This window comes from Dreissena polymorpha, chromosome 6 (genome assembly GCF_020536995.1).
Source record: "Dreissena polymorpha isolate Duluth1 chromosome 6, UMN_Dpol_1.0, whole genome shotgun sequence".
NCBI classification, from domain to species: Eukaryota; Metazoa; Mollusca; class Bivalvia; order Myida; family Dreissenidae; genus Dreissena; species Dreissena polymorpha.
In genome coordinates, this window is record NC_068360.1 from 96,426,999 (window position 1) to 96,454,986 (window position 27,988).

Sequence of the window (27,988 nt, forward strand, 5' to 3'; positions counted from 1 at the left end):
ATGGATACATAAGTTACGTTTACGACATCTATGACTACAAACAACTTCCCGGAACTGAATGTTCAAGATGAAAGCTATCCGTTTTCTGGTTCTGTTCAAAGAGAGCCGCGCTCTGTGAAAACCGGGCTTAATGCATGCGCGTAAAGTATCGTCCCAGATAAGTCTTTGCAGCATAGGCTAATCAGGGACGAAACTTTCCGCACATACTTGATTTTCATTTAGAAGAGACTCCTTTTAAGCGGATATTTCCATCAAAGCGGTAAATATCACCCCTGATTGGCCAGTGCGGTCTTCAAGGACCTACCTTGGGCGGTACTTTACGCACATGCATTAAGCAATTTTCCTACTGCGCAGCTAAATGTATTCATGGCATGAAAAACTAAATGCAATATAAGTTGGATCTAAAATCATCTTATGCACACCGTATGGCATCTTACAATACAAATAGTGTGCGGTTGTTTCGAAATGATCACTGAAATACGTGTACATATTGTACATACCGATAACTGACATTCCTATTTAAAAAAAATAATGGCATATTCGTGATGTTATTATCTATGTGATAAAATATTTTTTACAATCTGCTGATTAAAAATAGTTAAAAACCAACTAAATAGCTGGAAATTGCAGCTATACATCACAATTCGTCCATTTGTTGTGATTCTATTGAAGTTAATTAGAAGTTTTTCAAGGACACACTCCCGGTCCACACATGATGCAGCCTCTAGGGCGGTAGGGCTGTATATATTTCGAAAAAAACAAACAACAATGTTGAGTGTCATGGTGAAGGAAGTCGACTCGTCCTCGTGTCTGATATACGATGACTCATAAGAGGCGTCTGTGCACATCATTACGTGGCAAAACAAAAAAGTTCTATTAAAATGTTAGCTTGGTTTCCTTCAATTTCACACAGTGGTTCCTACAGACTGATCTCGGAAAAGTTACTTTTTCCGGGATACATATATTGATGGGACACTCATTTCCTTGTGAGACCCATAAGCGTTATTGCTGATTTAGGGCAACTACTTTAAATGACAACTCAATATGTTACAAGATTGATATCGGTAATTGTGTATTTTTACCTCTTGTAAATCATCGGGAATGACAAATTCGACTATAGCTATTTGTTGAAAATATAATCGGCTTATTTTCCGTGCATTCAATTTATACAAAGCGTCAAACTCGAGACATGATACTCAAGTGTGTACGTGAGATACTCTATCGCGTAAAAACAATCAGTGAGCACGGGAAACTCGGGTCAGTGTACAGTGACGCAATTTCCATAGTGGAGATGTGGTCGATGTGTTTGAACCACGCGTGTTTCTAAAAGGAGTATTGTAAGGTTAAGCAGGTAAGTTTATTGTTTTTTGTGTGTGTTTTTAGTGTTATTTCAAGAACACGACATTGCAATACTTATTTATTGAATAGACATGTAATATAACAAATAAATATATGTATTATTTGTATAACTGAATGCGATTGATTTTCAGTTAATAAAAGGGGAACATGAAATAATTTTTCACTCAAATCTACTACACTGTTATAAATTTCCAAAGAATTTAAGCAAGCACAATATTTTAAATAATTACTTATAAAATGTTACTTATAGAAGTATGTTTTTAAAATCAACAATTATCTTTCCGTGTTACTCATAAATAAAATAAATTATTATTATATTATGATGCCTTCAGCAATTGAATTGATGTTCTTTAAGAAAGAAAATGTTTAATATATGCAGAGCAAAACCAAAATAAGTTGTTATTGTATTTTATATAAATTCGCGGTATGCTAAACATGTGGTAGTAAGATATGCTAGTCGCGTTCAATGGTATAATAAGTATCAAAATAATAATATAATCATAGTATAAACATAAGATAGACATAATTTATCCCTCGCAAAAGGCGGAGGAATATAGTTTTGGCGTTGTCCGTCCATCATTCCATCAGTCCGCCCGTCCTTGAGTCCGACCGTCCGTCTGTAACACACTTTTTAGGGCCTTATCTAATAAACTATATAATAAATCAACATAATACGTCATAGGTGTCTAGATATAAAAAAAAGAAGCACCGTGCACAAGAACCATAACCCTACACTTTCTTCAAGAAGAGTAATTGCCATTTGTTGTTTTTGGAATATGTAACTTTTCCTGGCTATTTATCATATTCAATACTAGTTTTAAACATGGAACTTCTTTGCGTTTTGGAGAAGTGCCGTGCTAAAAGACATTACCCTTCATTTTCTTCAACAACAGTTATTGCTCTTAGTTTTTTTGTATAATGTATCTTTTCAGGGCTATATCTCAGATACGATACAAGATGTAAACATGGAACTTCAAGTGTATATTGATTTCAATGCGGAGAAGTGCCATGCTGAAGAACCATAAACCTACAATATATTCATTAAGAGTTTCTAACCAGGTTTTCCGAAGGAAAAAACTGGCCTGTAGATTGGCGAATGTCGGCGGGTGGGCGGGCGGGCTGGTGGGATGACGGGCAGGCGGGCGGGCGGAACAAGCTTGTCCGGGCCATAACTATGTCGTTCATTGTGACATTTTAAAATCAATTGGAACATTTGTTAACCATCATTGAATGGTGTGTCGCGCGAAAACATTACGTCGATATCACCAAGGTCAAGGTCACACTTTGAGTTCAAAGGTCAAAAATGGACATAAATGAGCTTGTCCGGGCCATAACTATGTCGTTCATTGTGAGATTAAAAAAAAATCAATTGGCACATGTGTTCACCATCATTGGACGGTGTGTCGCGCGAAAGAATTACGTTGATATCTCCAAGGTTAATGTCACACTTTGAGTTGAAAACCTGGTTTCGTGACAATTTGTCCCTTGTTGCCATTTTTTGTTTCGTATGATTTACATTTTTAGCGCTATATCACACATACACTACAAGAATTCAACATGAAACTTCATGGGTGTATATACGTCGATGAGGAGCATTGAAATGCAAGAAATGTATCACCTTACACTTTTTAATTGTTATAGGATTATACTTAACACCAAGGGATTTGCACCCATCTATAAACAACATTTATTTGACGGGTATAACAATTCAACAAATGTGTTTGTCTGAAATCAATTTTTTTAAGACACGTTTTGTGTCGAATTGAGACGCTGCTTTTGTATGCCTCCGAAAGGGGGGTGGGGATATAGCAGTCGCATCGTCTGTCTGTGCGTCAGTCCGTCCTGCATTCCGTTTTCAGAAGGATGTTTAACGCAACGGTTTCAGATATTTGGCTAAATTTTGGTATGCGAGTCTACCTTCATGATTTTCAGATGAAGTGTGAGTTTCGTTCCACGGTAATTTGATTATTTTGGCGAAGTTATGGGCCATGGACTAAAAAAATATTTTTCCGTTTTTTTTACAAAATGCTTTCAGATATTGAGTTTATTTTTGGTATTTGAGTGTACATACATGATTGACATACAGATAAAGTGTGAGTTTCGTTCCCCAGCATAGATTTTTCGAAATTTTGGACATCGGACTTTTCCTTTAAAATAGCTGTTGTGCGGCTTCAAAACGCAGTAGGTGGCATTGTGTTTCATTAACACATGTCTTATTTTCTTGATTCTACGCATCTTTTTATAAAAAGTAAAAACAATGTTTAAATTTGTTGCTTAGATATTTCTATTATATCCTTCGACGTAGCGTTTTTAGCAAAACAAATCGAACCATTTCCGGTCTTTTTTCGCTCATTTCTGCGCACCAGGATGGCCCACTTTAAGTTCGACAACCTGTTGACGGAAATGACTCGTCTCGACGCTCCACTGACCAGCGGGCCGCCAATGCGCTTCAACCGGAAATCATCGTCAGGGTTGGGTGAGTAGACCGGTAATCATCGTCAGGGTTGGGTGAGTAGACCGGTAATCATCGTCAGGGCTGGGTGAGTAGACCGGTAATCATCGTCAGGGCTGGGTGAGTAGACCGGTAATCATCGTCAGGGTTGGGTGAGCAGACCGGTAATCATCGTCAGGGTTGGGTGAGTAGACCGGTAATCATCGTCAGGGCTGGGTGAGTAGACCGGTAATCATCGTCAGGGCTGGGTGAGTAGACCGGTAATCATCGTCAGGGTTGGGTGAGCAGACCGGTAATCATCTTCAGGGCTGGGTGAGTAGACCGGTAATCATCGTCAGGGCTGGGTGAGTAGACCGGTAATAATCGTCAGGGCTGGGTGAGTAGAGGATGTGGAACAATTCTTAACATATAAACATAAGCTTTTGTTCGTCGATACACAAAACCTGCAGCACGGACGCGACAGAAACTACTAGCATATTCAGTCAGGAGTGCTTCTTCTTTTTATTTCCTGTTTTTTGAAGACTGCACTAACATCAGTAATTTACCATTGTATTTTATGATTTACATGAGTTGCAATTCATGCATGTTTTTTGTAGATGTCTGTAACATATTTTTAATGCACTCTTTTCAAAAATGCGTGATATCATTTGATTTTCGTCATCTAGACTATGTTAACAAAAATTGTCAACTCTGTTGAAGAAATTGAAGAAGTATTTTTGTTTAAACTACAAAGATCTATTGTCATTTTATATAAAAAAAATCGTACACCGCTTTTTGTCTACAGCTTGGATTCTCTGCTGTATGTTTCGTTTATCGACGTACTGGTGGTGGACATGTCCGACTCGAATAGATCTACCATTAGCTCTATATCATTGCACGGTCGTTTTCCATTTGTGTTCGCTTTTTCATTATTTCATGGTGTTGTTGTTTTTAGGTGTACTTTTGTAACCTAACATTTCGTAAACATAATCCAGATAAACACATGATTTTCGTGTTTTTGAAAACTGTACACTTTTGCATTTCATTAGCATAAAACCGTGGTGAACATAAATTTATACAATGAATACGTCCTTCACTCAGGAGATAAAAGTCAATGTCTCTTTATAAATCTAGATCAAGACTCGTCTATAGAGCTTATAGGAACATTATTTTGCTTGAAAGGAATCCAAACAACGTTTTTGGAATATTTTTGATGTTCGGGATAATTACCTAGAAAAATCAAGGTTCATTCACTGGACATCTTAACTGATGATTTAGAATAGATATAGGATTATAAATGATTATAATTATTTTCCTGGAATTTGCCTATCGTTCATTTGAATATGTTACATCATAGCCTAATATGACGTCATTCTGAGAGTGTCATCAGATCAGTGACGTGGACAACTTTTTTATGGATTATCTCAGCAAAAAGTGTGTGTGTTTTTCTGTATAGAACTCGGTGTTCTTAAACTTATATGGATTAAACAGTTTTTTAACTAAATCTATTCGTTACTGTGTATATATGCAGAGTGAAGGATATTCACCCCGGTGGCCGAAGTGATGTCGGAATAAACAAAGATCAATAATTTATAAAGATGTGATTTTTGTCTTATAGCTAACATGAAACACAGAAATACAATTTAACTGAAATACAATGTAAGTACGAGTAGATGGATTTTATTATACGTATGTTTCTCTTAAAGCGGGTATATACGATCTTGTAAAATATTTATTTATTAATATAAAATGTGTAAAAACTTATTATACATATATTTCAATATAAACTAAAATAAAAGTAAAGAAGAACATGTGTCGAAAAATGCTAAATAAGCCAGATATTAAATTCTGAAATCGAAAAAGGCTGTACAGCCGAATTCGCCAGCATGTATATCATGCATGTACGATGTGAATCTAAATTTAGTTTAACGGTTCATTTGAAATTCCTGCAGCGATATCGATTCATACGACACACGAACACTTACTAAAAAGACGAATGCATCGGTTATTGTAGGAAAATAATTACGAATTATCTTCGTCACAATCGGCTCGGGGCGCTAATTTGTATTTGCTGTATTATATAAAATTCGTCTTAAATGTATCATTTTTCTTGCATATTGTGTGTTATTATAACATATTTGTATCAATATTTTACAATTCAGCACATATAAAAATCGTATATACCCGCTTTAAGAAATTATGATTTCGTTAAAAAGCTTACTGTATCAAACGAATATATTCAATTCCAAAAAGAAGGTTAGATCTTAATTTAAAGTACCGAAGTCAATAGTTACATGCCTCGACACTAACGGTGTCCCTGGAACCCTAGGACACCAGATTTCGGCGAGGGTCGCCAGTTCTTTCAAGCTGGGTGATCCTCCGAGAACCCTAAATTTATAGAGCCACTTCATATTGATTGATACTACACTTGAATGATGCATTTTTTGTTGTTGTTATAAACATGGATTGGTCAACACTGATAATGCAATAAATAGATAAATAACGTGTTTTGAGATTGCCAAACTATGCATACTATAATATAGGTCTACATGCATGAATGTTCTGACAAGTTATAGCATGATTCGGAATGAATTGTACACGGTGAAATTTAAAGAAAGACGAGTTTTTATTCTCAGAAATTCACTTTGACTTTCGCAAACTTTTCTGGAAGGTGGTACATGTAACATTTTAGATCGACAATGGCAACTAAATAAAATACATTATACTAGAAATAAACATGTGAACTAGTATGCATTTTGCAGTTATTTGCCCTTTATGCGCTGTGCGTCGAAACAGGACGGAATCCTAGTTTGGGTGAGGGCCACCAAAAGTAGGGTTCCCTCCGGGAACCATGTCAAAAATGTTAGTGTCAAAGCCTGCAGTTTGGTAAGTGGATTACAAGCAGATGAAGTGATTTCAAGAGTGTGTGAAAAGCTGAAGCAGTTTACCACTCAGATGATTTTGCAGTAAATTTATCTGCATCACTTTTCAAGCGGTTGTCGATTCGAGTACCACACTAGTCTCAGTTTCTTCTAAGTTTGCTTTTATTATCGGCGTTTAATTTATGATGTTTTCCGGAACACGGTGAATACGGAAGGAACATGTTTACGGGGCGTTTTACTCTGTTATCTCTTTTAGGCCTTTCGCCGCGTCCCGTTCGGACGCCAGGCTTGACCCCTACTTTCCCAGATTCGGGTCATGCGGTCAAATCCCCGACGAGCGCGCGCACTCCCGGGAAATCCCCGGCGCGACTACCGGTACCCCAGCACAGAGGTCGTTGGAAGACGCCGTCAAAAACACCAAACAAGTCGAGTCAGCATCAACATGACAGGTTTGTTTCTCTGCTTTTTATTGATGACTAGGTCTTATTTTTACTCATTATATAAATGGTAACATGTCATCACTTATTTCCATGCAAATGTCGAAAATCAGTTAGAAATATTTTTCTTTCAATAATTTTTTTGTGCAACGTTATAAACAGTTGACTGTGCTATCTCGGGTTCATAAAGATTTAGATTAGATTTTGATTAAAAAAACCACAACAAAACATCCGGAGAATAACGAAGATGTACGGTTCAGTTTCGGATAGTTTTGGTTTCCAAGACGAAGTATTACGGGATACGCCGACAAATCGCGAACGAAATCATTTGATTTATATTAGAACAACTATTGGATAAAATATCTCACGGGAACATTCGAGCGTCGTTCTGAAGAAATCGGTTGTTAACGTCGTGTACTATGACGTCATACTTCACAACAAACCTGATGCGGGAAACGCAAACAGCATTACTCGATCGATCAGCTAAATAATCAAGTTTTATAGCGGTTATAACGTAGTATGAACAGGTAAAGTTGATAGTTTAATTCACTTTACTAGTATATTTAAACCAAATTACTTTTTAACATTAAATTCACCAACAAGATCAACATATTTTAATGTTTTGAGAAAAAAATCTATGCAATTCTATGTCCAATATTGAATTTTAGTCTTTTTATTTTCAGAATAAAAAAACTATAGTACATCGACATTGCATTAATAATTAATAATTAATAATTATGTCGTCATTTTATTAAATGATATTTTTTCACAGATTATTAGACTAAGTTACCGTTTGCTATAAACTAAGAAGATATCGACAACATTTAACATAGAATATAATTAAAATATTATTATTTTAGAACCCCATGTTCTGCTATAAACTAATAATATAAAGTAATAAAAGAAGATATCGACAACAATAATTAACATATAATATAATTAGAATATTATTATTTTAGAACCCCATGTTCTGATAGAAGTGATGCTTCGGATTCTAGGCTAGGTAAGTTCTTATACTAGATATGCATAATAAGAAGAGCTGTATAGTATCGTACAATAATTAATAATAACTATCTTACTTAGTTTCATTTTTTTAAAGTTAATAAATTTAATAAATCAAAACAATTTCTATACATTGTTGTTTATAATTGACTTATCATGTATATGAAAGGTTCATCATTTAAAAGTTGTTAATAATTAATTATCATGTTTATGTTTAAGACGAAATTGATGATGATATTTCAATACCGACTCATTCTAAAAAAGTATTTGCTACTGCATCAGCTGATAATTATTAAAAAAGATCATATCACAAGAGCATTATTCTATTCTATATTAATTAGAGTGCATTATTAATAATTTAATAATTTAATTAATACCGGTACATATTTGATGAAATAATGATATGAAAATTACCATTATTAGTATTATTATTATAATAATTATTATTATTATTATTATTATTATTATTATTATTATTATTATTATTATTATTATTATTATTATTATTATTGTCATTATTATAATCATTATTATTATTATTTGTATTATTATTATTATTAGTTTTATTATTATTATTATTATTATTATTGTTATTATTATTATTATTATTAGCATTATTATTTTTATTATTAGCATTATTATTATAAGTAGTAGTAGTACTAGTAGTAGAAATAACCATATTAGTAATGACACTTATATTCATTATAAAACAAATAAAACTGATATTTATAAAAACAATTATTTAAAATTTAAAATTATAGATTGACAACCGTAGGTTAAATTGTAATAAAAAAAAATTTATTGACGATTTAATCAGATAATTAATGATGATGGGGGTGGTGGTGATCGTGATTGTGATGGAAAGTTTGATTGACTTCACATACTTATCCCGGAGGACACTTTACAGTGTTTGTTTTTCACCATTTTGGGAATGCATCAAGGTCCCTCTGAAGTGGGAAAATCACATCGTTTTAACTAAAATTTGGGAATACACGTGTATTGCTTAAAAATACTAAAAAATGAGAATAAACGTGATTTAAATAAATTAACTAAGGTTTAACTTAAAGAGCTTGACGGACGATAAACTCTATATTTTTTTAAGTATATTTTTTAAACCATCAAAGGACCATTGTGAATTATTAGGTCCCATTTGTGGCAAGAGCCTAAGCCGCAGACTAGAAGTACGTATCGATTTTTTCGCCGTTGCGTCGGTGTAATTTTGCAAGTGTACATGACTGACTTACTCGCGCATACCACTCATATTGGGGGAATTTAACATTTGGGATGCAAAATTGCTGGCCGCTGGCCGGAGAAATGGGGTTGCCGCTAAAGAGGGGTGCATTATATAGTGTTTATCGACGGTCGCGGCACAGACCGGCCGCCTACACGGGGCGACCGGCGATGAGGGGTGACCGGAAGTAGGGGTTGGACTGTATACACCTTTGTAAATTGGGAATGGGTCCCACTACAGGTCCCAAAGTCGACCGAAAAAAAACCCTGCTTTAGGCACATGCTTTTTTAAAAAGCTTTTCACAGAACAAGGCTAACTTTTATTCCGTTTGTTTACAGAATACCGAACCACTGTGCACTTGCCAGCGGTCGCTACCAAGTCACGTGACAGTCTCGCGAGACCAGCACGTGACCGAGTGAGCGGGGCCGCGTCTGGCCAGGTGCCAACTTACCTGCCCCTACTTGGGGGCATTGAGGGATTCGGGATCGTGGGACACGACCACAGACAGAAAACTGCAGGTACAGTTTAGAATTTGTATTATCTATTTGCGTTGTGTTGTACACGTGAAGAGTAAAGATAAACAGAAGATAAACAAATATTCACCAACTCCAAAGAGATTTCTTAACTTCAATTGTACTTTTAATAATATTTTATATGAGATCTGTATAAAATTGAATATCAAAATGATACTTAAAAATGAAAAAACCCATAATATCTGTATTGTTTATATTATTATTTTTATGTAAGGATAAAAACAGTTTGATGTTAAAACAAAAACGTCATTAAAAGCACGAAGTAGTCGAACACTTAAACTTATTTTGTATGTGTAAACATTGATATGTCCAATTTGCTGATCGAGATCAACACACAATTATGAGGTTGGGTGGGTTTAGCCTCCCACTTGAAAACTGGGCTAAATGCATGTGCGTGAATTTTCATCCCAGATTAGCCTGCGTAGTCCGCACAGGCTTGTCATGGAAAACACTTTCCACGTTATGAAAATTTGTGTTGAAAAGGTTACTCTTCTAAACAAAAAGCAAGTCTAAGTGGAAACTGTCGTCTATGATTTTCCAGTGCGGACTGCACAGGCTTATCTGATACCACACTTTACATACATGCATAAAGCCCAGTTTTCCCTTAACATGATCCTTTGATTGATTGTCTCTATATTCCCGCCATATTTCAGATGGCGCTGCAGCATGGCTCGAGAAGCAGAAGGAGGCGGCTGACAGAACCAAGCAGAAGTACGTCAAGATGGCCGAACATATCAACAGGCCGTCGGCGCTGGTGATGCCGCCAATCCATCACAAGCCCCAGATGACGAACGCCGCCGACGGTGCGGACATCTGGAAAACGGAGAAAATCATCAAAGAGAAGCAGGCGGCTAACAGAATCCATCTGGGGAACATCATCAGCGAGATCAAGGCCGAGATTATCGACCACGGGAAACTGATGGTGCCGTCGGAGGGTCACTTCCGGTCCTCGACGCCGCCAGGTTTGGCGACTTGCAATATGAGGAGCGCGTCTTTGGACAACGTGTTCGGTTTTGGCAACTTGTCGGACGCGGCGAGGGAGGAGGAGTTAGACCGCCGCCGACAGGAAATGGCTGACAAGAGGGAGCAAGAGAGGAAAGTGAAAGGGAGGAAGGGGGAGAAAAAGGGAGGGAAAAAGCTGAAGAAAAGAGAAGATTAGATTGAATATTTTATTTTTATTTATTTTTATTTTTATTTTATCTATTTATATTTTATATTTATTTTATTTTACACTTTTTGGGAAATCGTCAGAAGAAAAACAAAGTTTTCTTTCAATGTTTTTGAAGAACCCTTTTGAAACTGAAATTGTATTGGAATCATCTCAACTTTGAAGCATCTTTTTATATCTTCAGACCAGAAAATTGATGAAAATGTGTGTGAATTGAAAATTTGTTTTGTTAAATGGACACTGTTTTTGTGTGTAAAAGCACACTGTTTTAAGTGAAATAGACACTGTTTTTTTGTGTTTAAAAGCACTGTTTTAAGTGAAATGGACACTGTTTTTGTGGGTCAAATCACACATTTTTAAGTGAAATGGACACTGTTTTTGTGTGTATGAACACACTGTTTTTTAAGTGAAATGGACACTGTTTTGTGTGTAAAAGCACACTCTTTAAAGTGAAATTGACACTGTTTTTGTGTGTAAAAACACACAGTTTTAAGTGAATTTGACAATTTTTTGGTGTGTGAAAGAACACTGTTTTAAGTGAAATGGACACTGTTTTTGTATAAAAAGCACACTGTTTTAGATGAAATGGACACTGTTTTTGTGTGTAAACGCACACTGTTTTAAGGGAAATGGACACTGTTTTTGTGTGTAAGCACACTGTTTTAAGTGAAATGGACACTGTCTTGTGTGTTAAAACACACTGAATTAAGTGAAATAGACACTGTTTTTGTGTGTAAAGAACACGGTTTTAACTGAAATGGTCACTGTTTAAAAACACAGTGTGTTTAGTGAAATATACACTGTGTTTGTGTGTAAAAGCACAATGTTGAAGTGAAAAGGGCACTGTTCTTTTGTGTGTGAAAACACACTTATAAAGTGAAATAGACACCGTTTTTTGCATGTAAAAGCACAATGTTTTTAGTGAAATGGACACTGTTTTGTGTTAAAAAGCACACTCTTTAAAGTGAAATGGACACTGTTTTTTGTGTGTATAAACACACTGTCTTTACTTTCTTTTGTGTGAAAGCACACTGTCTTTTCTTTCTTTAGTGTGAAAGCACACTGTCTTTTCTTTCTTTTGTGTGAAAGCACGCTGTTTTTTCTTTTCTTTGGTTGAAAGCACACTGTCTTTTCTTTCTTTTGTGTGAAAGCACACTGTCTTTTCTTTTTTGTGTGAAAGCACACTGTATTTTCTTTCTTTTGTGCCAAATCACACAGTTTTTTCTTTCTTTTGTGTGAAAGCACGCTGTCTTTCTTTCTTCTGTGTGAAAGCACACTGTCTTTTCTTTCTTTTGTGTGATAGCACAATGTCTTTTCTTTCTTTTGTGTGAAAGCACACATTATTTTCTTTCTTTTGTGGGAAAGCACACAGTCTTTTCTTTCTTTTGTGTGACAGCACACTTTGTTCTTTTGTGTGTCAATGAACGCTGTCTTTTTCTTTTTGTGTTTGAACGTACAATGTCTATTCGAAACTTTGTTTTATTTACAAAGTCGACAAGTACACTTATTTTTAGTGTATGCCAACACTCTGTCTTTTGTGTGTGGAAGCAGGCTATCTTTTGTGAAATGGACAATTTCTTTGTGTGCGAAAGCACACTGTCTGTTGTGATATGGACACTTTGTTTTGTGTGTGTCAGAGAAAGCACACCGTTGTAAGTGAAATTGACACTTTGAATACCGGCATAACAACACAGAAAGTTATGCAAAATGAACAACTCCTATTGAAGTGCTAACTAGGCGTGGAGGAGAAAGTCACTTGAATTGTGAGGAATTTTCCAGCTTTGAATTTTGTGAAAGCGCAGTTTGACACTATAGCATATTTATGCGGGAAAACAGTAACGGTCAAGATGCAATAAACGACGACGGGCGAATGTGCAATACATGTATATGAAACGCTTTTGTTTTTTGTTGATATGTTGGCCTTTGGATATGTGCAATGTGTATGCTTGAAGTTGTGCAATATTTTCCGTGTAATGTGTAGTTATTCGAAGTGCAATAAAAAATCAAATATATCGAGTTCGTTGTATTTTCTATTTCAATTAACACTATGAGAATTTGTTTTAATTGTCAACAAACTGTGCACATACAAAAAGGGACGAATTTAAAGTTGTAATATACATAACTGCAAACATATTGCCTTACAGAATGATTAGGCCAATGATAAAATGTATGTTTCGAGCTTTCCACTAACATCCTAAAAAAGATATATAGGAAGGTTTACTTACAGTGTTTCATGATTTCGTTGATTCACGTGTTATTTGTAGTTTAATATGAATGCGCGATGGCATAAAGACATCTGCAAAATCTCCTCTTTCGTTAAATAGAATCAATTCAACAAGAATAATCGAATGTATCAAAATGATTGTTTACTCATCGTGGAATAGAAAAAAAATGCAAGGGTCGGAAAATAAATAAGTTACAGTCGAAAAACAAACAAATTATCTAGCCTTGGTTCAAATCAGTTTGAATGCTTGAACGAGACTATTCTTATTTTATTTAATTTTTGATGTCACAAAGGCGCCTCGCAGGTTTATAAAGCTATATGACTAAAAAAACGATACCATTACCATGCACGAATATTCTATACAATACGATTATCTAAGGGATACAAAATTGAAGGCGACACAATTCTACATAATGAATTGTGTGTATTTTAGAATACGTTATGGTAGGAATTCAAAACATATTAACTAACAAACTTTGGCTTATCTACTAGTTCCGATTTCAAGTTATTTGATTGAATGTGCGTATTTGTATTCAATTGTTGTTACCAAAACATTAATTACCAATGTGTATGTTAGATCTAATTTGTGAACTTATATTATGTGTGTCAAAGTTATCAACACATTTTCTAAAAACCAATGACGCGTTTTGCGTCATGGTATGCAAAAAAGTATTTACAAACATATGATACAAATAGGCTAGGTAGGTTGGCCATACGTTATTATTGACTTTTGTTTACAATACACAAGAAATCTCACTTAATTAACAAATTTCTATTACAAATCTAGCAAATCTCATTTTATTTTTCAACATATCTTTCTTAGGTCAGCACAAAAAATCAAAAACGGTCGGGTAAGTTGAAGCAAACAACTTTTATAAGGCTGGCTTAATTTACTAGCCATGTGAAATATAAACAGATCGACCTAATTATGTACTGAAATACGTGAATCAACATTTTATTGATAAAACATTTAGAAAGTTTCAATATTGGAATATAAATGAACCGTTCATAAACATTTTATATTTGTATCTGACAGCATGTATAATAATCAAGGCAATTAAAAGAAAATGAATTGAAATGGTCACTTCGTTATTGCAACGTTGCAGACTTATTTTGATCAAGGTTAAGCTGTTAGTTTTGCTGTCCGTCATTTTACAGGGATGTTCTATGCTTCAAAGTTCATTCCCAATGACATATACTGCTACTTTTACACCGCGAGCTTCAAACTCAGTGTAACAGGCAAAACAAAACACTTTTATTTCCTAACATTCCTTGGCTTTCATGATCTTCCCCGACTCTCACAAACTTCCCCAACAATCATAAATTTGTATCACTCTCAAGAACTTTCTTTGCTTTCATTAGCTTCCCTCACGACCGTGACGTTCTTCTTGCTCTCAATAATTTCCGTTACATTCATAAACTTCGTTTACTCTAAAGAACTACCTCCTGTCGCTTTTTATGAACTCCCCTCACTTCCCCCTCAACTACGCTCAGTATGATGAATTTTACATCACTCGAATGAATTACACCCACTCTCATGAACTTCCCTCACTTTGATGAACTTCCCTAACTTTTATGAACTTCCCTAACTCTGATTAACTTTCATCATTTTCATTAACATCACACTATTTTATGTACTTCCTCTCTCATGAATTTCCCACACTCTGATGAACTTCTTTCACGTTCACTTACTTTCCTTACTTAAATGCCCCACATTTTCAATAACTCACTTAACTAAGTACCATTAACTTCACTCATTTTTTTGCTATGAACTTCTTTCACTACCATTAACTTTCTGGCACTCTTACTTCAGTCGCTTTAATGAACTTTCCTAATGTCCCTGCTGCTGAGTGCATTATATTCTTTACCATTAAGAACGCCGTGGCGTAGTGGATATGGTGTCAGCCTAGCGTGGGAAAGGTAACGGATTCGATCCCCATCGTGGTAGCGTTCTTTAACCCCCCCCCCCCCCAGGACACCAAGTCCTGTTTCTACTCAGGAAACGGAACGTTTCAATACCGGACTCGAGAGCGTTTCATTCGGGTCATTTGAACTTCCCTAATGTTTAGGTTCATCCCCAACCGCACCAACAGCGACTTCGACATGGCGGGCTTCACCCTCACGCGACCGGAAGGAGAGGAGGATGAAGAAGTGCAGTCGCCGACGAAGGTCGAGTACCAGAAACAGCTGGGAGCCGCCATGAACATTCCCGAAAACGCCAAGATCCTCTCGTACAAGGAGAACAAACCGAAGCCCGCTGTCGGTACGTGTATTCACTGTTCTTCGTAAAGTGTGTAACACATTGCTCCTCCTTTCTCTTACGGAAGTACAAAATCTGGAGGGGATGGGTTGGGGAGCTGAACAGCGTTCTTACCCTGTGACGCAATAATGTGACACGTAATAACGACGTCTCTTTTGTAACGGGTTCGGTTCATATGAAAATCAATTAACGAAAAATCCCGTTTAAGCGGAATGCTTTGGCTTATCTGGGCTGACACTTTACGTATATGCATTAAACCCCGTTTTTCCGAAAACACCAATATCTTCTAATACAAAGAAAAAAAGCCCAAATCCGCCGTTGGTACGTGTCGCAATACCTTCTACCGGCCGTCCAGAATTTCTACTTTGATTTTCTAATATCTATTTGTTTGGATAATGTTGTTAGTTCTTTTCCAAATATTTCCAAACATTTTTACCAAGCCACCCTCTGTTCAAGTGAACAATCACACTGGGAAGCTGGCCTTAACGAATATGCGTAAAGTGTCATCAAAGATAAGCCTTTGCAATCCGCACACGCAAATCAGGGACGACCATTCACGCCTTACTGGATTTTCGTTTAGAATGGACTGTCTTTAATATAAAAAAAACAAATAAAAGCGAAGAGTATCGTCCCTTGAATAGGCGTTCCAGTATTCTTTAACGTACTACGTCTAAGCTTTCATGGATTTTATAATGTGTGAAGTATTCAGTAATAAATGTGCGATTTTTATAATCCTACCGTAAAAATTTCGAGTGTCGCAACTTTTTATGCCCCCGGTAGGGTGGCATATAGCAGTTGAACTGTCTGTCAGTCTGTGCGTCCGTCCGAAAACTTTAACATTGGCCATAACTTTTGCAGTATTGAAGATAGCGACTTGATAATTGGCATGCATGTGTATCTCATATAGTTGCACATTTTGAATGGTGAAAAGTCAAGGTCATCCTTCAAGGTCAAAACTAAAAAAATACAATCCAAGGGAAGTAATTAGCTTTAAAAGGCAGATAATTTCTAAACCTGCCAAATGATATATTGAAATTTTATTTCAAAGCAGCGCAATAGGGGGCATTGTGTTTCTGACAAACACATCTCTTGTCTGACTTCTATAAATTCGTGATTATTAATATTAATTAAATTTAAGTATATAAATATAGCTTCTCACGAAATGAACTGCTTTTATTTAATATTGGAGTGTAACATCGTATAGTACATTCTTCAAAGTTAAGTTAAATTATGACGCTCGGGGTAAACACCGGCGACGTCCCCGGTATCACAGTTAATAAGACTTTTATAGCTGAGTAGCGTCAAAAACCATTTGCTTTAAAATCAAAAGATCCAGACGATTAATATTTGTGCATTTTCGTTGAGAAGAGACTTCCTTTAAACGAAAAAGTCCATAAATGCAAGAGGGTCTTCCCTGATAAGCCTTTGCGGAAATAACTGTGTGATTATGTTTGTGTTGGGGAACGGTCGGTGATGAGGTAAGGAACAGTGTTATATGAATAGTTTGTCCGTATATGACTAAGAGTTATCCCATTTTATGCAATGACCCAACGTATTTGAGCCGCGTTTGTGAGAAACTGGGCTAATGCATGAGCGTAAAGGTGTCGTCCCATATTAGGCTGTCCAGTCCACACCGGCTTATCAGGAACGACACTTTCCGTAATTTGTTTAAGCGAAAGTAAGTATAAGGCGGATATTGTCGTTCCAAATATTATAAGCATGTGTGAACTGCACACACTTATCTGAGACGACACTTTACACACAAGCATTAAGCCCGCTTTTTCCCAGAACGCAGCCCTTTCTGTTTTACTCTATGTAGTCTTAGCATAGTACACTACACTTATGTCAACCGTTGTATTTATGTGTGTTCTTGTTTGCGCAGGTCATGCAAACAATCTGCAGGTGATCTACAGCAAGACGAAGGCGCTGGGACCCAACCAGGTGCACAAGAGGATCATACCCAAGGTGCCGGAACGCATCCTTGACGCACCGGAACTGCTCGACGACTACTGTGAGTGGGAGGCGGTCGCGGTTCTCAGGCGTCGCGGCTTTGTGGGAAAGGGTCGTGGGACTGTGTGGTTGGTTCGCGGGTCCGGGGGTCGCAGTTTGGGGTCGCGGGTAGGGGATTATTCTGATCAGGGGGGAGGGGGTCGCGTTTCTAGGGCACGATGGGTTTGGGATAAACGGGTATTAGTGGCTTCGGGTGTAGAGGCAAATAGTCATCGGACGTGTGTGACGAGTCTTAAGGAAGTTACAGTGATATTATTTAATTTAAAAGGATTAATGTTAGATTCCTAGCAACGCAACTACCGCACTAGACGTAACTCTCTAACTAGAGCTGATTGAAAATGTGTCCATCGCCATCATTCGTATATATTCTTATGAAAATCTAAACTTAAGTGGACGTTTAAGCTCTATTTAAGCGAAATCCGGTTTTGTTTGTATTTACGGCTAACGAATATTCATTTTGATCAATATTTACTGCAAGTAGCACGTCAACGTAAACTAAGGTATGCACGAACCGCAGTTGGTTAGCGTGTGGCTATGATATTAATCCATTTATGACTAGTGGACTCCCCCATCCTTCTAAATTTTATCAATTTATTTCCAAAGTTAGGGATGTCTAGTATATTTATTGCTATATTTAGAATATATAGCGTCTCATCTGGGTCTACGCTGTTTGCCAATGCCTTTTTTCTAGACGCTAGGCATAAATGGGTTAAGTGGTACAAAAATAATTATGAAGAACAAATAATCACATAACGAAAAACCAACTTTTCTGGAAAAAACAATTTTCACTATCAAATATATATAACAAGGTATTCAACTCAAAATGACCCGAAATCGGGGTGCAGCGCTTTCAACAATTATAACTTCATCAATTGTGCAGCGATTTCCATGGACTCGGTTCTTTTCAACGCAGAAATAAATTTCCTTGCTGGAAATGTACATATCTTGAAATATTTTTACAAATGCGGGGTCAAATTTTAAGAAATGATACGATACACAACTCGTGTGACCTACGATGCTATTGATCTTACATACACAGATTTAAACTAAAATGGCCACCGAGTGTTTTTCTAGAACCCGTCAAGTGTCTTCTCGGGGTTTAATGCATGTGCGTGAAGTGTCGTTTCAGATAAGCATGTGTGGACTGCACAGGCTAATCTGGGTCAACACTTTACGCCGTGACTGGTTTTCAGACCTGAATCTGCTGGACTGGTCGTCCACTAACCAGATGTCCGTGGCGCTCGGGCCGGCTATCTATATCTGGGACGCCTCTTCCGGTCGCATCGTGCAGCTCATGTCCACCGCAGTCCCCAACGAGTACATGTCGGCCGTCAAGTGGATTCAGCAGGGGACAATCCTGGGCGTGGGGACCAGTCAAGGAGAAGTGGAGGTATGACTGACGTCACATCCTGTGTTTGGTATGTTTGGGAGTGGGGACCAGTCAGGGATATGTGGAGGTACGGATAACGTTACTTCCTGGATTTGGTAGGAGCGATTTATAAAGTGTACGAGCTAAAGGACGGTATTTTCTCATTAGTTTCGTGTATCTTTCTGGACGTCAGACAAAGCATTACATTTGTGTGATCTTCATTTTACGATGTTAACGATGCGCAAATACATGACCCGCACAAATGTATCATCTTTAGAAGTAAACTGTTTATATACGAAATTAGTACTAGCCATATTGTGTATGCCTCCGGTAGATTTGCATTTAGCAGTCGGGCTGTCCGTCAGTCCGTCTGTCCGTTAGTCAATCTGTCAATCTGATATTTATTATTTACCTGATGTTTTTGTATGTGAGTTTTACAGTTTTCCGGACATCTTGCTAAAGGCTTGCAAATATGTACCTTATTTTGAATGTGCGAGTCTACCCACATGATCTACAGATCAAGTTTGATTTTTGCTCTTGCCCATTGATGTTTAATGAAGTAAAAGGCCTTAGACTTACAATTTTTTATAATAAAAAACACTTTTACGGACTTTTTCAAAAACGCGTTTAGAAACCTGATGTTTGGTGTGTGAGTCTCGGTCAGCCTGCATGATTTAAGATCAAGCTCTGTTTGTTTAAGTTTATTAATCCTTGTCCTTTAATAATTATACAACGATATAACCGAACGAGACTCATTCTGGGCTTTTATGCATTTTCGTAAAGTGACACCCAATATTAGCCTTTGCAGTCCGCACATGCTGATCAGGGACAAAATATCGGCCTGAGCTGAACTTTCGTTAAGAAGAGACTGCCTTTAAACGACAAATTCCATTAAAGCGGTAAATGCCGTCTCTGAATAGTTTGTGCGAACTGCATTACATGTGTCTAGTAATGCTCAACAAGTTAAAGTGTGCGCAGTACCATCTGTTTATCTCCCTAGCTGTGGGATGTGCCGACGGAGAAGAAGATCCGGTCCATGGGAGGTCACGCCGCCCGCGTGGGGTCGCTGTCATGGAACTCGCACATCCTCACCAGGTCAGAACATTGGCGTGGTTACTCAGGCGCTAATTTGGTCTTAATAGGCTCAGGTGCTACTTAAAAGTACACCGTAAGTATACTACAAAGTACCCAGTGGTATGGCCGGCTGCCTTAAAGCATTTGTTTCCGTACCATGTGGTATACTTAAGAAAACCCGGGGTACTTTAAAGTTGTACCTGGGCCTAAAATGACCGAGTGAGCGACATTAGGGCGGAAATAACGATGATTTTGTGCTTGATTAGTTGTTAAGAGATTCACTAATCGTTGCCTTGTAGTCAGGTAGTCTATATCCGCCTGTGGTTGGGGTTCTTATGTCATGCTGTCAACAGTCAACAGGCAAAACTCTTGAAAACAAGTCCCGCTCTGGGAGAATAGGGGTTATCGCATGTACGTAAAGTGGCGTCTCGGATTTGTAGTCCGCACTAGCGCGCTGGACTGCACAGGCTAATTAGGGACTACACTTTACGCACATGCATTAAACCTCCTTTTTACCGAGCACGGCCCTTATATATGCGTCAACGGCTTTTAAGGTCTCTAAATGAAAACACGCGACGTGCTTAAGATGCTTAAATCTATTGAGACAAACGTGATTTTGAGAAGCCCCTACATACAGACCTTAAATACAACACATACCAAGAATACTATTATTTAATCGCATTTCTGACCTTGAACTAAAACGTTTTCCCTTTTTATGTAAGCTCGAGATCCTCAAATTTGTACTTTACCCATTGGAGATTGATTTCATTGAAACAGGTCCTACGTTTAAAGAAATAAAACAAGAACGGTACTAAATAGTTACTTTAATACAACTTCATTACTTGAGCCTCGTTCTGGAAAATGTAGGTTAAACGCATGTGCCTAAAGTTCCGTCCCAGATTGGCCTGTGCAGTCCGTAGGCCTAAAGGCTAATAAAGGGAGAACATGTATTGCGTTTAAGGAATTCATCTACTAAAAGAAGCCTCTTGTCTTTGAAAATCCAGTCTTGACGACAAGTGTCGTCCCTTTTTAGCCAGTGTGTATCGCACAGGCTAATATGGGATGACATTTTTCGCTGATGCATTAAGCCCAGTTTCCCAGAACGCGGCTCATTTTGTTCTTACTCTAGTGGGTCTCGCTCTGGCGCCATACATCACCATGACGTCAGGGTGGCCAATCACAACGTGGGAATTCTGAACAATCACACGCAAGATGTGTGCGGGCTAGCCTGGTCACCGGACGGGAAAATGCTCGGTAAGCAAGCAGAACTAGTCAAGCAACCGTATTATAAAATAATGTGGGACTGCAGACTCCTCGATAACCTTACAGTAGCTAGGCGAGCAACTATATTAAGCATTGGTTAGGCATGGGGAATTCCTCTAAATGATTACAGTAGCTTGTCTGGTCGACGCAGAAAAATGGTATGGGTTGTTTCTGTGTTTAGAACCAAAGAACGTGTTCGCGTAGTAACGCTTTACACAAAAATCCATGGAATCCGCGTGTATAGCAATTGTGTACTAATGTTGTTAAAATCACATCTTAACTGGCTGGGCGTTACTTGGGATGACTAACAAGCTAGACTTACTCGCTATTATCAATCAGTTGCTGATTTGATTTACTGGTTTCTTACCTCCAGCGAGCGGCGGTAACGACAATGTCCTGAACATCTGGAGTAACGTGCTCGGAAGCGACGTCAGTCCTCTACTGACACTGACCCACCACCAGGCCGCAGTGAAGGTGCGAGTAAATATAACCTCGCTTAATAAAAAAAGGGGTTAAATTCATGTGCGTAAAGTGTCGTTCTAGATTAGCTTGTACAGTCCGCACAGGCTAATCAGGGCCGACAGTTTCCACCTTAACTAGATTTTCCTCCAGAAGATTCTATCTTGAAACGAAAAATACAATAGAAGCGGAAAGTGTCGCCCTTACTATCCTGTGAAGACCGCACATGATAATCTAGGACGACAGCAGACCGCACAGGATAATCTAGGACGACAGCAGACCCACATGATAATCTAGGACCACAGCAGACCTCACAGGATAATCTAGGACGACAGCAGACCGCACAGGATAATCTAGGACGACAGCAGACCGCACAGGATAATCTAGGACGACAGCAGACCGCACAGGATAATCTCAGACGACAGCAGACCCACATGATAATCTAGGACGACAGCAGACCTCACAGGATAATCTAGGACGACAGCAGACCGCACAGGATAATCTAGGACGACAGCAGACCGCACAGGATAATCTAGGACGACAGCAGACCGCACAGGATAATCTAGGACGACAGCAGACCGCACAGGATAATCTAGGACGATTGCAGACCGTACAGGATAATCTAGGACGACAGCAGACCGCACAGGATTATCTAGGACGACAGCAGACCCCACAGGATAATCTAGGACGACATCAGACCGCACAGGATAATCTAGGACGACAGCAGACCGCACAGGATAATCTAGGACGACAACAGACCACACAGGATAATCTAGGACGACATTTGAGTCTCATATTTATAGGCGAAAAATTAAAATCCGATATTTTGGTATTTCTGAAAATGTTAAATTGTGCACGTGAGTATTTTAAAGCTTTATATTATGTTCAGTTGAATTTCTTGATTGTTTTTACGACTGACATATTTAAAAAAAAATCTAAATCGTTTTTGCAATCGCATATGCTATAAAAAAAATCATATTTTAAGGGATAAAAGCTTATTCGACAAAACTAAGTGAAGTAACAATAAACGTAGGGACTTTATTCTCCTGTCTAAAGTCGGTCTCAAAAATCATATTTTTATACCTCCGAATGAGGGCATATAGCGATCGGACTGTCCGTCCTTCTGTCTGTCCGTCACTCTTTGCGTTTAGGTTTCGAAAAATGCTCATAACTTCTATTTTTGTCGCTTCATATAGCAATTACATATTTGGCATGCATGTGTATATGGACAAGGCCTTTCCATACGCACACACATTTTTACCCCTGTGACCTTGACCTTGAACTTAGGGTCCGCGTTTAGGTTTCGAAATCTGCGTTTAGGTTTCGAAAAAAAGCTCATAACTTCTATCAAGCGTTTATAGGGGGCACAAGTCATCCTATGGTGACATCTCTTGTTTGTTCCATTTTTGCTATACTGTATCGTCATAATGCAAATAATGTACCGAGTCGATAATCAGCTGTATAACTACAATAACTATGGCATTATGGTCCTGGAATTAAGGTAAAGTGATGGCGGATTAAGATTAAGCTCTAACAGCCAAACACTTTCCTAGTTGCAATAATCAAATTCCCAGCTATTGACCCTCCTCTGGGCTGAACATATGTACTATAAAAAGCTCAGAGCATTCAAGAAGAACTAATCACTTTCCATATCCGCACGAATCAAGATTTAAATTATTGTGTGCATATTATCTGGTAAAAATTCGTTACAATTGATAAGACAAATCACTGAGGTCTAATAAACGGAACAAATATATGAGCCTCGCTCGGGTGAAACATGGCTTAATGCGAGTGCGTAAAGTGCCGTCCCCGGTTAGTCTGTGCATTCCACATTGGCAAATCAGGGACGACACTTTCCCGCTTAAACTGGGTTTTTGCTTAGAAGAGACTTTCTTTAAACGAAAAATTCCATAAACGTCTCAAGTGTCGTCACTAATTTTGCTTTTGCGGACTCTACAAGTTGATCTAGGATGACAATTTACATATACATTAAATCCCGTTTTTTGCAGGCCCTGGCCTGGTGTCCATGGCAACACAACATCATGGCGAGTGGAGGCGGCACTGCGGACCGTCATATCCGACTGTGGAACGCACAGAGCGGATGTCCACTCACATGTATTGACGCCAAGTCGCAGGTAGGAGATGTTCACTTGCACATGCTATTATGTCATTTTGTCCCAAAGCTTTAACCAAATTCATAACTTTTGCAATATTGAAGATAGCAACTTGACATTTGGCGTGCATGTGTATCTCAAGGAGCTGCATATTTTGAGTGGTGGAAGGTCAAGGTCATCCTTCAAGGTCCATGGTCAAATATATGGCTTCAACGCGGCGCAATAGGGGGCATTGTGTTTCACAAACACAGCTCTTGTTTACATTTGCGGCGAAATTTTATTTCGAAAATTTTAGCCATCATAATAGCTAGGGAGTCATATATTGACATTGAACACAAATCAGAATAAAGATTGTTAATAAAGTATTTTCAAAATGTAGGATGTTACCATTTATCATGTGACATCAGAGATACAGCTAGAAAGCTTTCGATTCCGTGCATAAGATAGACTATATATAAAATTAAATATAACTATTACCTCATCGAATTTATAATGCGAGACAGTCATTAACCGTTGAATTCGTCATGTTTTGATAGCGTTATTCCTCTGTTGTGTCTATATTCAGCGTAATTTGTCGGCGGGTTTCGAAGTAACTACATGCAACTCTTTGGAGAAAATAGCTACATCTACAGTGCAAGTATACAGTACTCAACGTCTGTTCATCCTCTGTACCCACGATTTTGGCCGATCGGTCATATTCTTTTCTGTCTACTCTTAAACATGTACATACGAGCTTCGCTCCTGGAAAAGCGGGCTTAATGCGTGTGCGTTAAGTATTGTCCTGATGGGCTTATCATTAATGACATTCTCGGCTTTTATTAATTTCTGTGTTTCAACAAAATTTCTTCTTAACGAAAAACGAATTTAGCCGGAAAGTGTCGTTCCTAATAAGCCTGTGCGGACTTCACTGGCTAATTCGCATTTTCCAAGAGCGAGGCTTTTATGAATTTCTTACTGCCTAATTCCTGTTTGCCGGTCTAGGTTTGCTCAGTACTCTTCAACCAACATCATAATGAGCTCATTTCCGGTCACGGGTTCTCGCAGAATCAGCTCACCATATGGCGCTACCCGGACCTGAGCAAGATAACCGACTTAGAAGGTATTGCAGCCATTTTGTTTCTTTCGTAGATAATGGTCATTACAGTAGTCACAATTTGTACACAAGATACAAGACACTTTATTTAAAGTCGGTTTTTATAAACAGTTAACATTAGCAATCAAAGCTATTAAGACAAAAACAAAGCCTTAACAACAACATAATAACAAGCACCTAGATAAAAAAAAATGCCGATTATCACATATAATTTAAAGACATATAAAATTGATTGCTAAAAATCAAAATCCTTATTAAAAGTAATTGACCAGAGTATTTAAATAGATACATAAGGCTTTTAAATATACTTAAAGCCACACACCTTGAAATGAAATACATGGCATAGTAAATTTAGGAATAAATAAGAAACATTTTTTATCTATGCCAATTAGAATATATCTGGTGGTTAAAAGTTAGAAATCCGCCTCTTTTGCGCTTTAAAACTTTAAAATAATCGCGTATGTCGAAATGGACTTATACGTCTAAAAATCCTAATTTCAGTTTTAAAATCGGTACCGTTTGAAAAATAAATAAATTACTTGCTTACGAAGATATAGATTTAATTTTATCTATCTCGATAAGAATATATCTGGTGGTTACAACATAGAAATCCGTCTTTTTGCGCTTTAAAACTTACAAATAATCGCGTTTGTCGAAATGTACGTATACGTATAGAAATCCAACTTTCGGTTTTCAAATACAAAAAAATTACTTGCTAACTAGGCTATAGATTTCATGACAATTTTGCACACTTTCAAATTGCACCCATATGTATTGATTAACATGTACTTAATTTCAAGGTGTGTGGCTTTTAGCATACTAATATATATATATATATATATATATACACAGACAAATTTTTAGAAGTTTGCATATCATATTTTCACAAATTTGAAATGTTCTCGACGCATTTTACAAAATTATGAAAAGCTGTCTACCATATTTGTAACACACTTATGGGCCAAAGGCCGCTTTGCAAAAACGGAAACCAGCCCTGTCAAGCTCGACAAGAGTTACCTGACACTGACTGTCATACATGAAAATACTTGAGCATCGTCATGCGGACATATTTCTTATGACTTGTGCGGCATTCGCGCAGTCTGGTCAGAAGCTACCCTTACAGCCTACGAGACCACGAAACATTACGTGCCTTTAACCCATTTATGCCCAGTGGACTCTCCCATCCTTTTACATTGGATCAATTTATTTCCAAAATTAGGGATGTCAGGTATATTTATTTCTATATTTAGAATATTACTTACTACAATTCCTTTAAGCAAACAGCGTAGACCCAGATGAGACGCCGCATCATGCGGCGTCTCATCTGGGTCTACGCTGTTTGCAACGTCCCTTTTTCAGGACGCTAGGCATGAATGGGTTAAAGCAGAAAAGGTATTTCCCTAAGATATTGCGCTTTTGACCAGACTGCGCAAGAGCTACGCTTGGCGCATCTGACATAAAGCACATTTTTGCACGACAATTGTCATATTGAAGTATCGTAATGATGAAAACATTAGTTTTCCTGCCTCGATAGGGTTTAACATATAAAAAAGAATACCCAACTTACTTAATTTATCACGTTTAACACGTGCACAAACACAACTGATTATGAGTCACCATTTTAGCGCCAATCTGAACGATGTGTTACATTAAAGAATACGGTATCTACGGATTTTTCTTGCGTAGGGTTCAATGTTATAATACAGACCGAGATTCGTATCTACCGGTACATGACTCGAGGTATTGATTACCTGCCCGAAGTCTCGTCAACTTTACGTGAGGTCTTGTCTTGATGTCTTTCTTACCTAACCCGGAGTCTTTTTTTCTTTTTGTGAACACAGAAGCTCGATGTATATAAGAGAGAGCAGATCTGAAATCATAGTTTATAGTGCATATTGTTAAATATCGTGCTCCATGACACTCAGTTTCACAACTATTGATTATAATTACTTTACAGAAACGAACCAATTAATTCATCAATTACTTGTAATGAAGCCTGGTAGTTTATGCGGTCACATTTGTTATGCCTCCGGTAGGGAGGCATACATCAGTCGCAATGTCCGTCAGTCTGTCGTTCCATTCCACACGGTTGACTTGACTGAACGTTTTAAACCGTATAACTATTGTTCAATGTAACTGGACTTTTATATAACTCGTATCTTTAATTCTCTGGACAGGTTTCTATTAATGAGCCGATGAAGTAATTTTCTGGGTAACAAGTATGTTGCCATGGATACACATAATGTTAATGCGCATCGCTGTGGGAAAACAGTGCTTAATGCCATCAAGTTATTTTCTTGATTACATGTCATGGTTTGATTCCTTCTACAAGAGCTTTCTTGAGATTTCCCCCGAAGACACCAAGTAATGGTTCTACCATAGAATGGACTCGAGAGCGTTTCAATTAGCTTATGGCATTCTATTAAATTTAGCCTAAATAAATATGTTTCAACTCCTCCCCACAGGCCACAAGGCTCGAGTACTGAACCTCGCCATGTCTCCAGACTGCACCATGGTGGCGTCCGCCGCCGCAGACGAGACAATCCGGATCTGGAACTGCTTCGCCGTCGACAAGCGCAAGAAATCTTCTTCCGTTAAGCCGACGGGGCAACCGGAAACAATCATGCTAAAGAGCTCCCGGATTCGTTAACGCCAACGAGTTTCGTGTTTTGGTTGTTAACTCCATGGGTTTCTGCATGGGTCATTTTCGAGCGTTAAATATAGACAGTTTGTTGACAATATGAATTCATGTGAACTTAATGTGTTGTTTGATCGTGTACATAATACATGGACTGTTTTATATGTCGGTTATGAAATTTAAAACATTGAATAACTATATTGTGTTCACACAACTCACATTGTGCATACACTATTATTTATTTAAATTGTTTAATTGACGAACCATATTGCAATATTACTCGTCATATCTAAATTTGTATGTATAGTATATGAGTGTTTGATAAATGTAATTGCGTTTCAGTAAAATATTTATTTACCTTGTTTTCAGTTTTTGCACGCATTGTATATACACTTTGTTCAACTATTGTTCATGTTGTTTAATAAAAAAACAAACGCGCAT

The 27,988-nt window shown here is 37.7% G+C and overlaps 2 protein-coding genes across 3 annotated transcripts; both read left to right on the forward strand.

The window, feature by feature from the left end:
* On the forward strand, positions 1-27,985 carry LOC127834044 (cell division cycle protein 20 homolog). Of its 2 annotated transcripts, none has more exons than XM_052359610.1 (12): positions 1-1,351; positions 3,665-3,835; positions 6,929-7,121; positions 15,337-15,530; positions 17,410-17,538; positions 18,731-18,927; positions 19,907-20,001; positions 21,110-21,234; positions 21,617-21,717; positions 23,712-23,837; positions 24,798-24,915; positions 27,375-27,985. In XM_052359610.1, exons 2-12 carry the CDS (start codon positions 3,727-3,729, stop codon positions 27,557-27,559), a joined length of 1,572 nt encoding a protein of 523 aa, XP_052215570.1. In that variant the 5' UTR covers positions 1-1,351; positions 3,665-3,726; the 3' UTR covers positions 27,560-27,985. The 2 variants fall into 2 exon arrangements, with proteins under 2 accessions (XP_052215570.1, XP_052215569.1); XM_052359609.1 differs by having other exon boundaries at positions 563-1,351; positions 3,726-3,835.
* Positions 7,183-13,184, forward strand: LOC127834046 (uncharacterized). Its single transcript, XM_052359613.1, has 4 exons — positions 7,183-7,636; positions 8,069-8,112; positions 9,681-9,860; positions 10,529-13,184. The coding sequence occupies exons 1-4, from the start codon at positions 7,629-7,631 to the stop codon at positions 11,032-11,034; spliced, it is 738 nt and encodes a 245-aa protein (XP_052215573.1). The 5' UTR covers positions 7,183-7,628; the 3' UTR covers positions 11,035-13,184.
* Positions 27,986-27,988: the final 3 nt, after the last annotated feature.

Excerpts from the sequence above, each read along its gene's own strand:
- LOC127834046 (XM_052359613.1), top strand. Across the intron at positions 8,113-9,680 it reads TGCTTCGGATTCTAGGCTAG|AATACCGAACCACTGTGCAC; the intron begins GTAAGTTCTTAT and ends GTTTGTTTACAG. Across the intron at positions 9,861-10,528 it reads CCACAGACAGAAAACTGCAG|ATGGCGCTGCAGCATGGCTC; the intron begins GTACAGTTTAGA and ends GCCATATTTCAG.
- LOC127834044 (XM_052359610.1), top strand. The coding sequence starts at position 3,727 with ATGGCCCACTTTAAGTTCGACAACCTGTTGACGGAAATGACTCGTCTC. Across the intron at positions 7,122-15,336 it reads AGTCAGCATCAACATGACAG|GTTCATCCCCAACCGCACCA; the intron begins GTTTGTTTCTCT and ends CCTAATGTTTAG. Across the intron at positions 20,002-21,109 it reads AACTCGCACATCCTCACCAG|TGGGTCTCGCTCTGGCGCCA; the intron begins GTCAGAACATTG and ends TTCTTACTCTAG.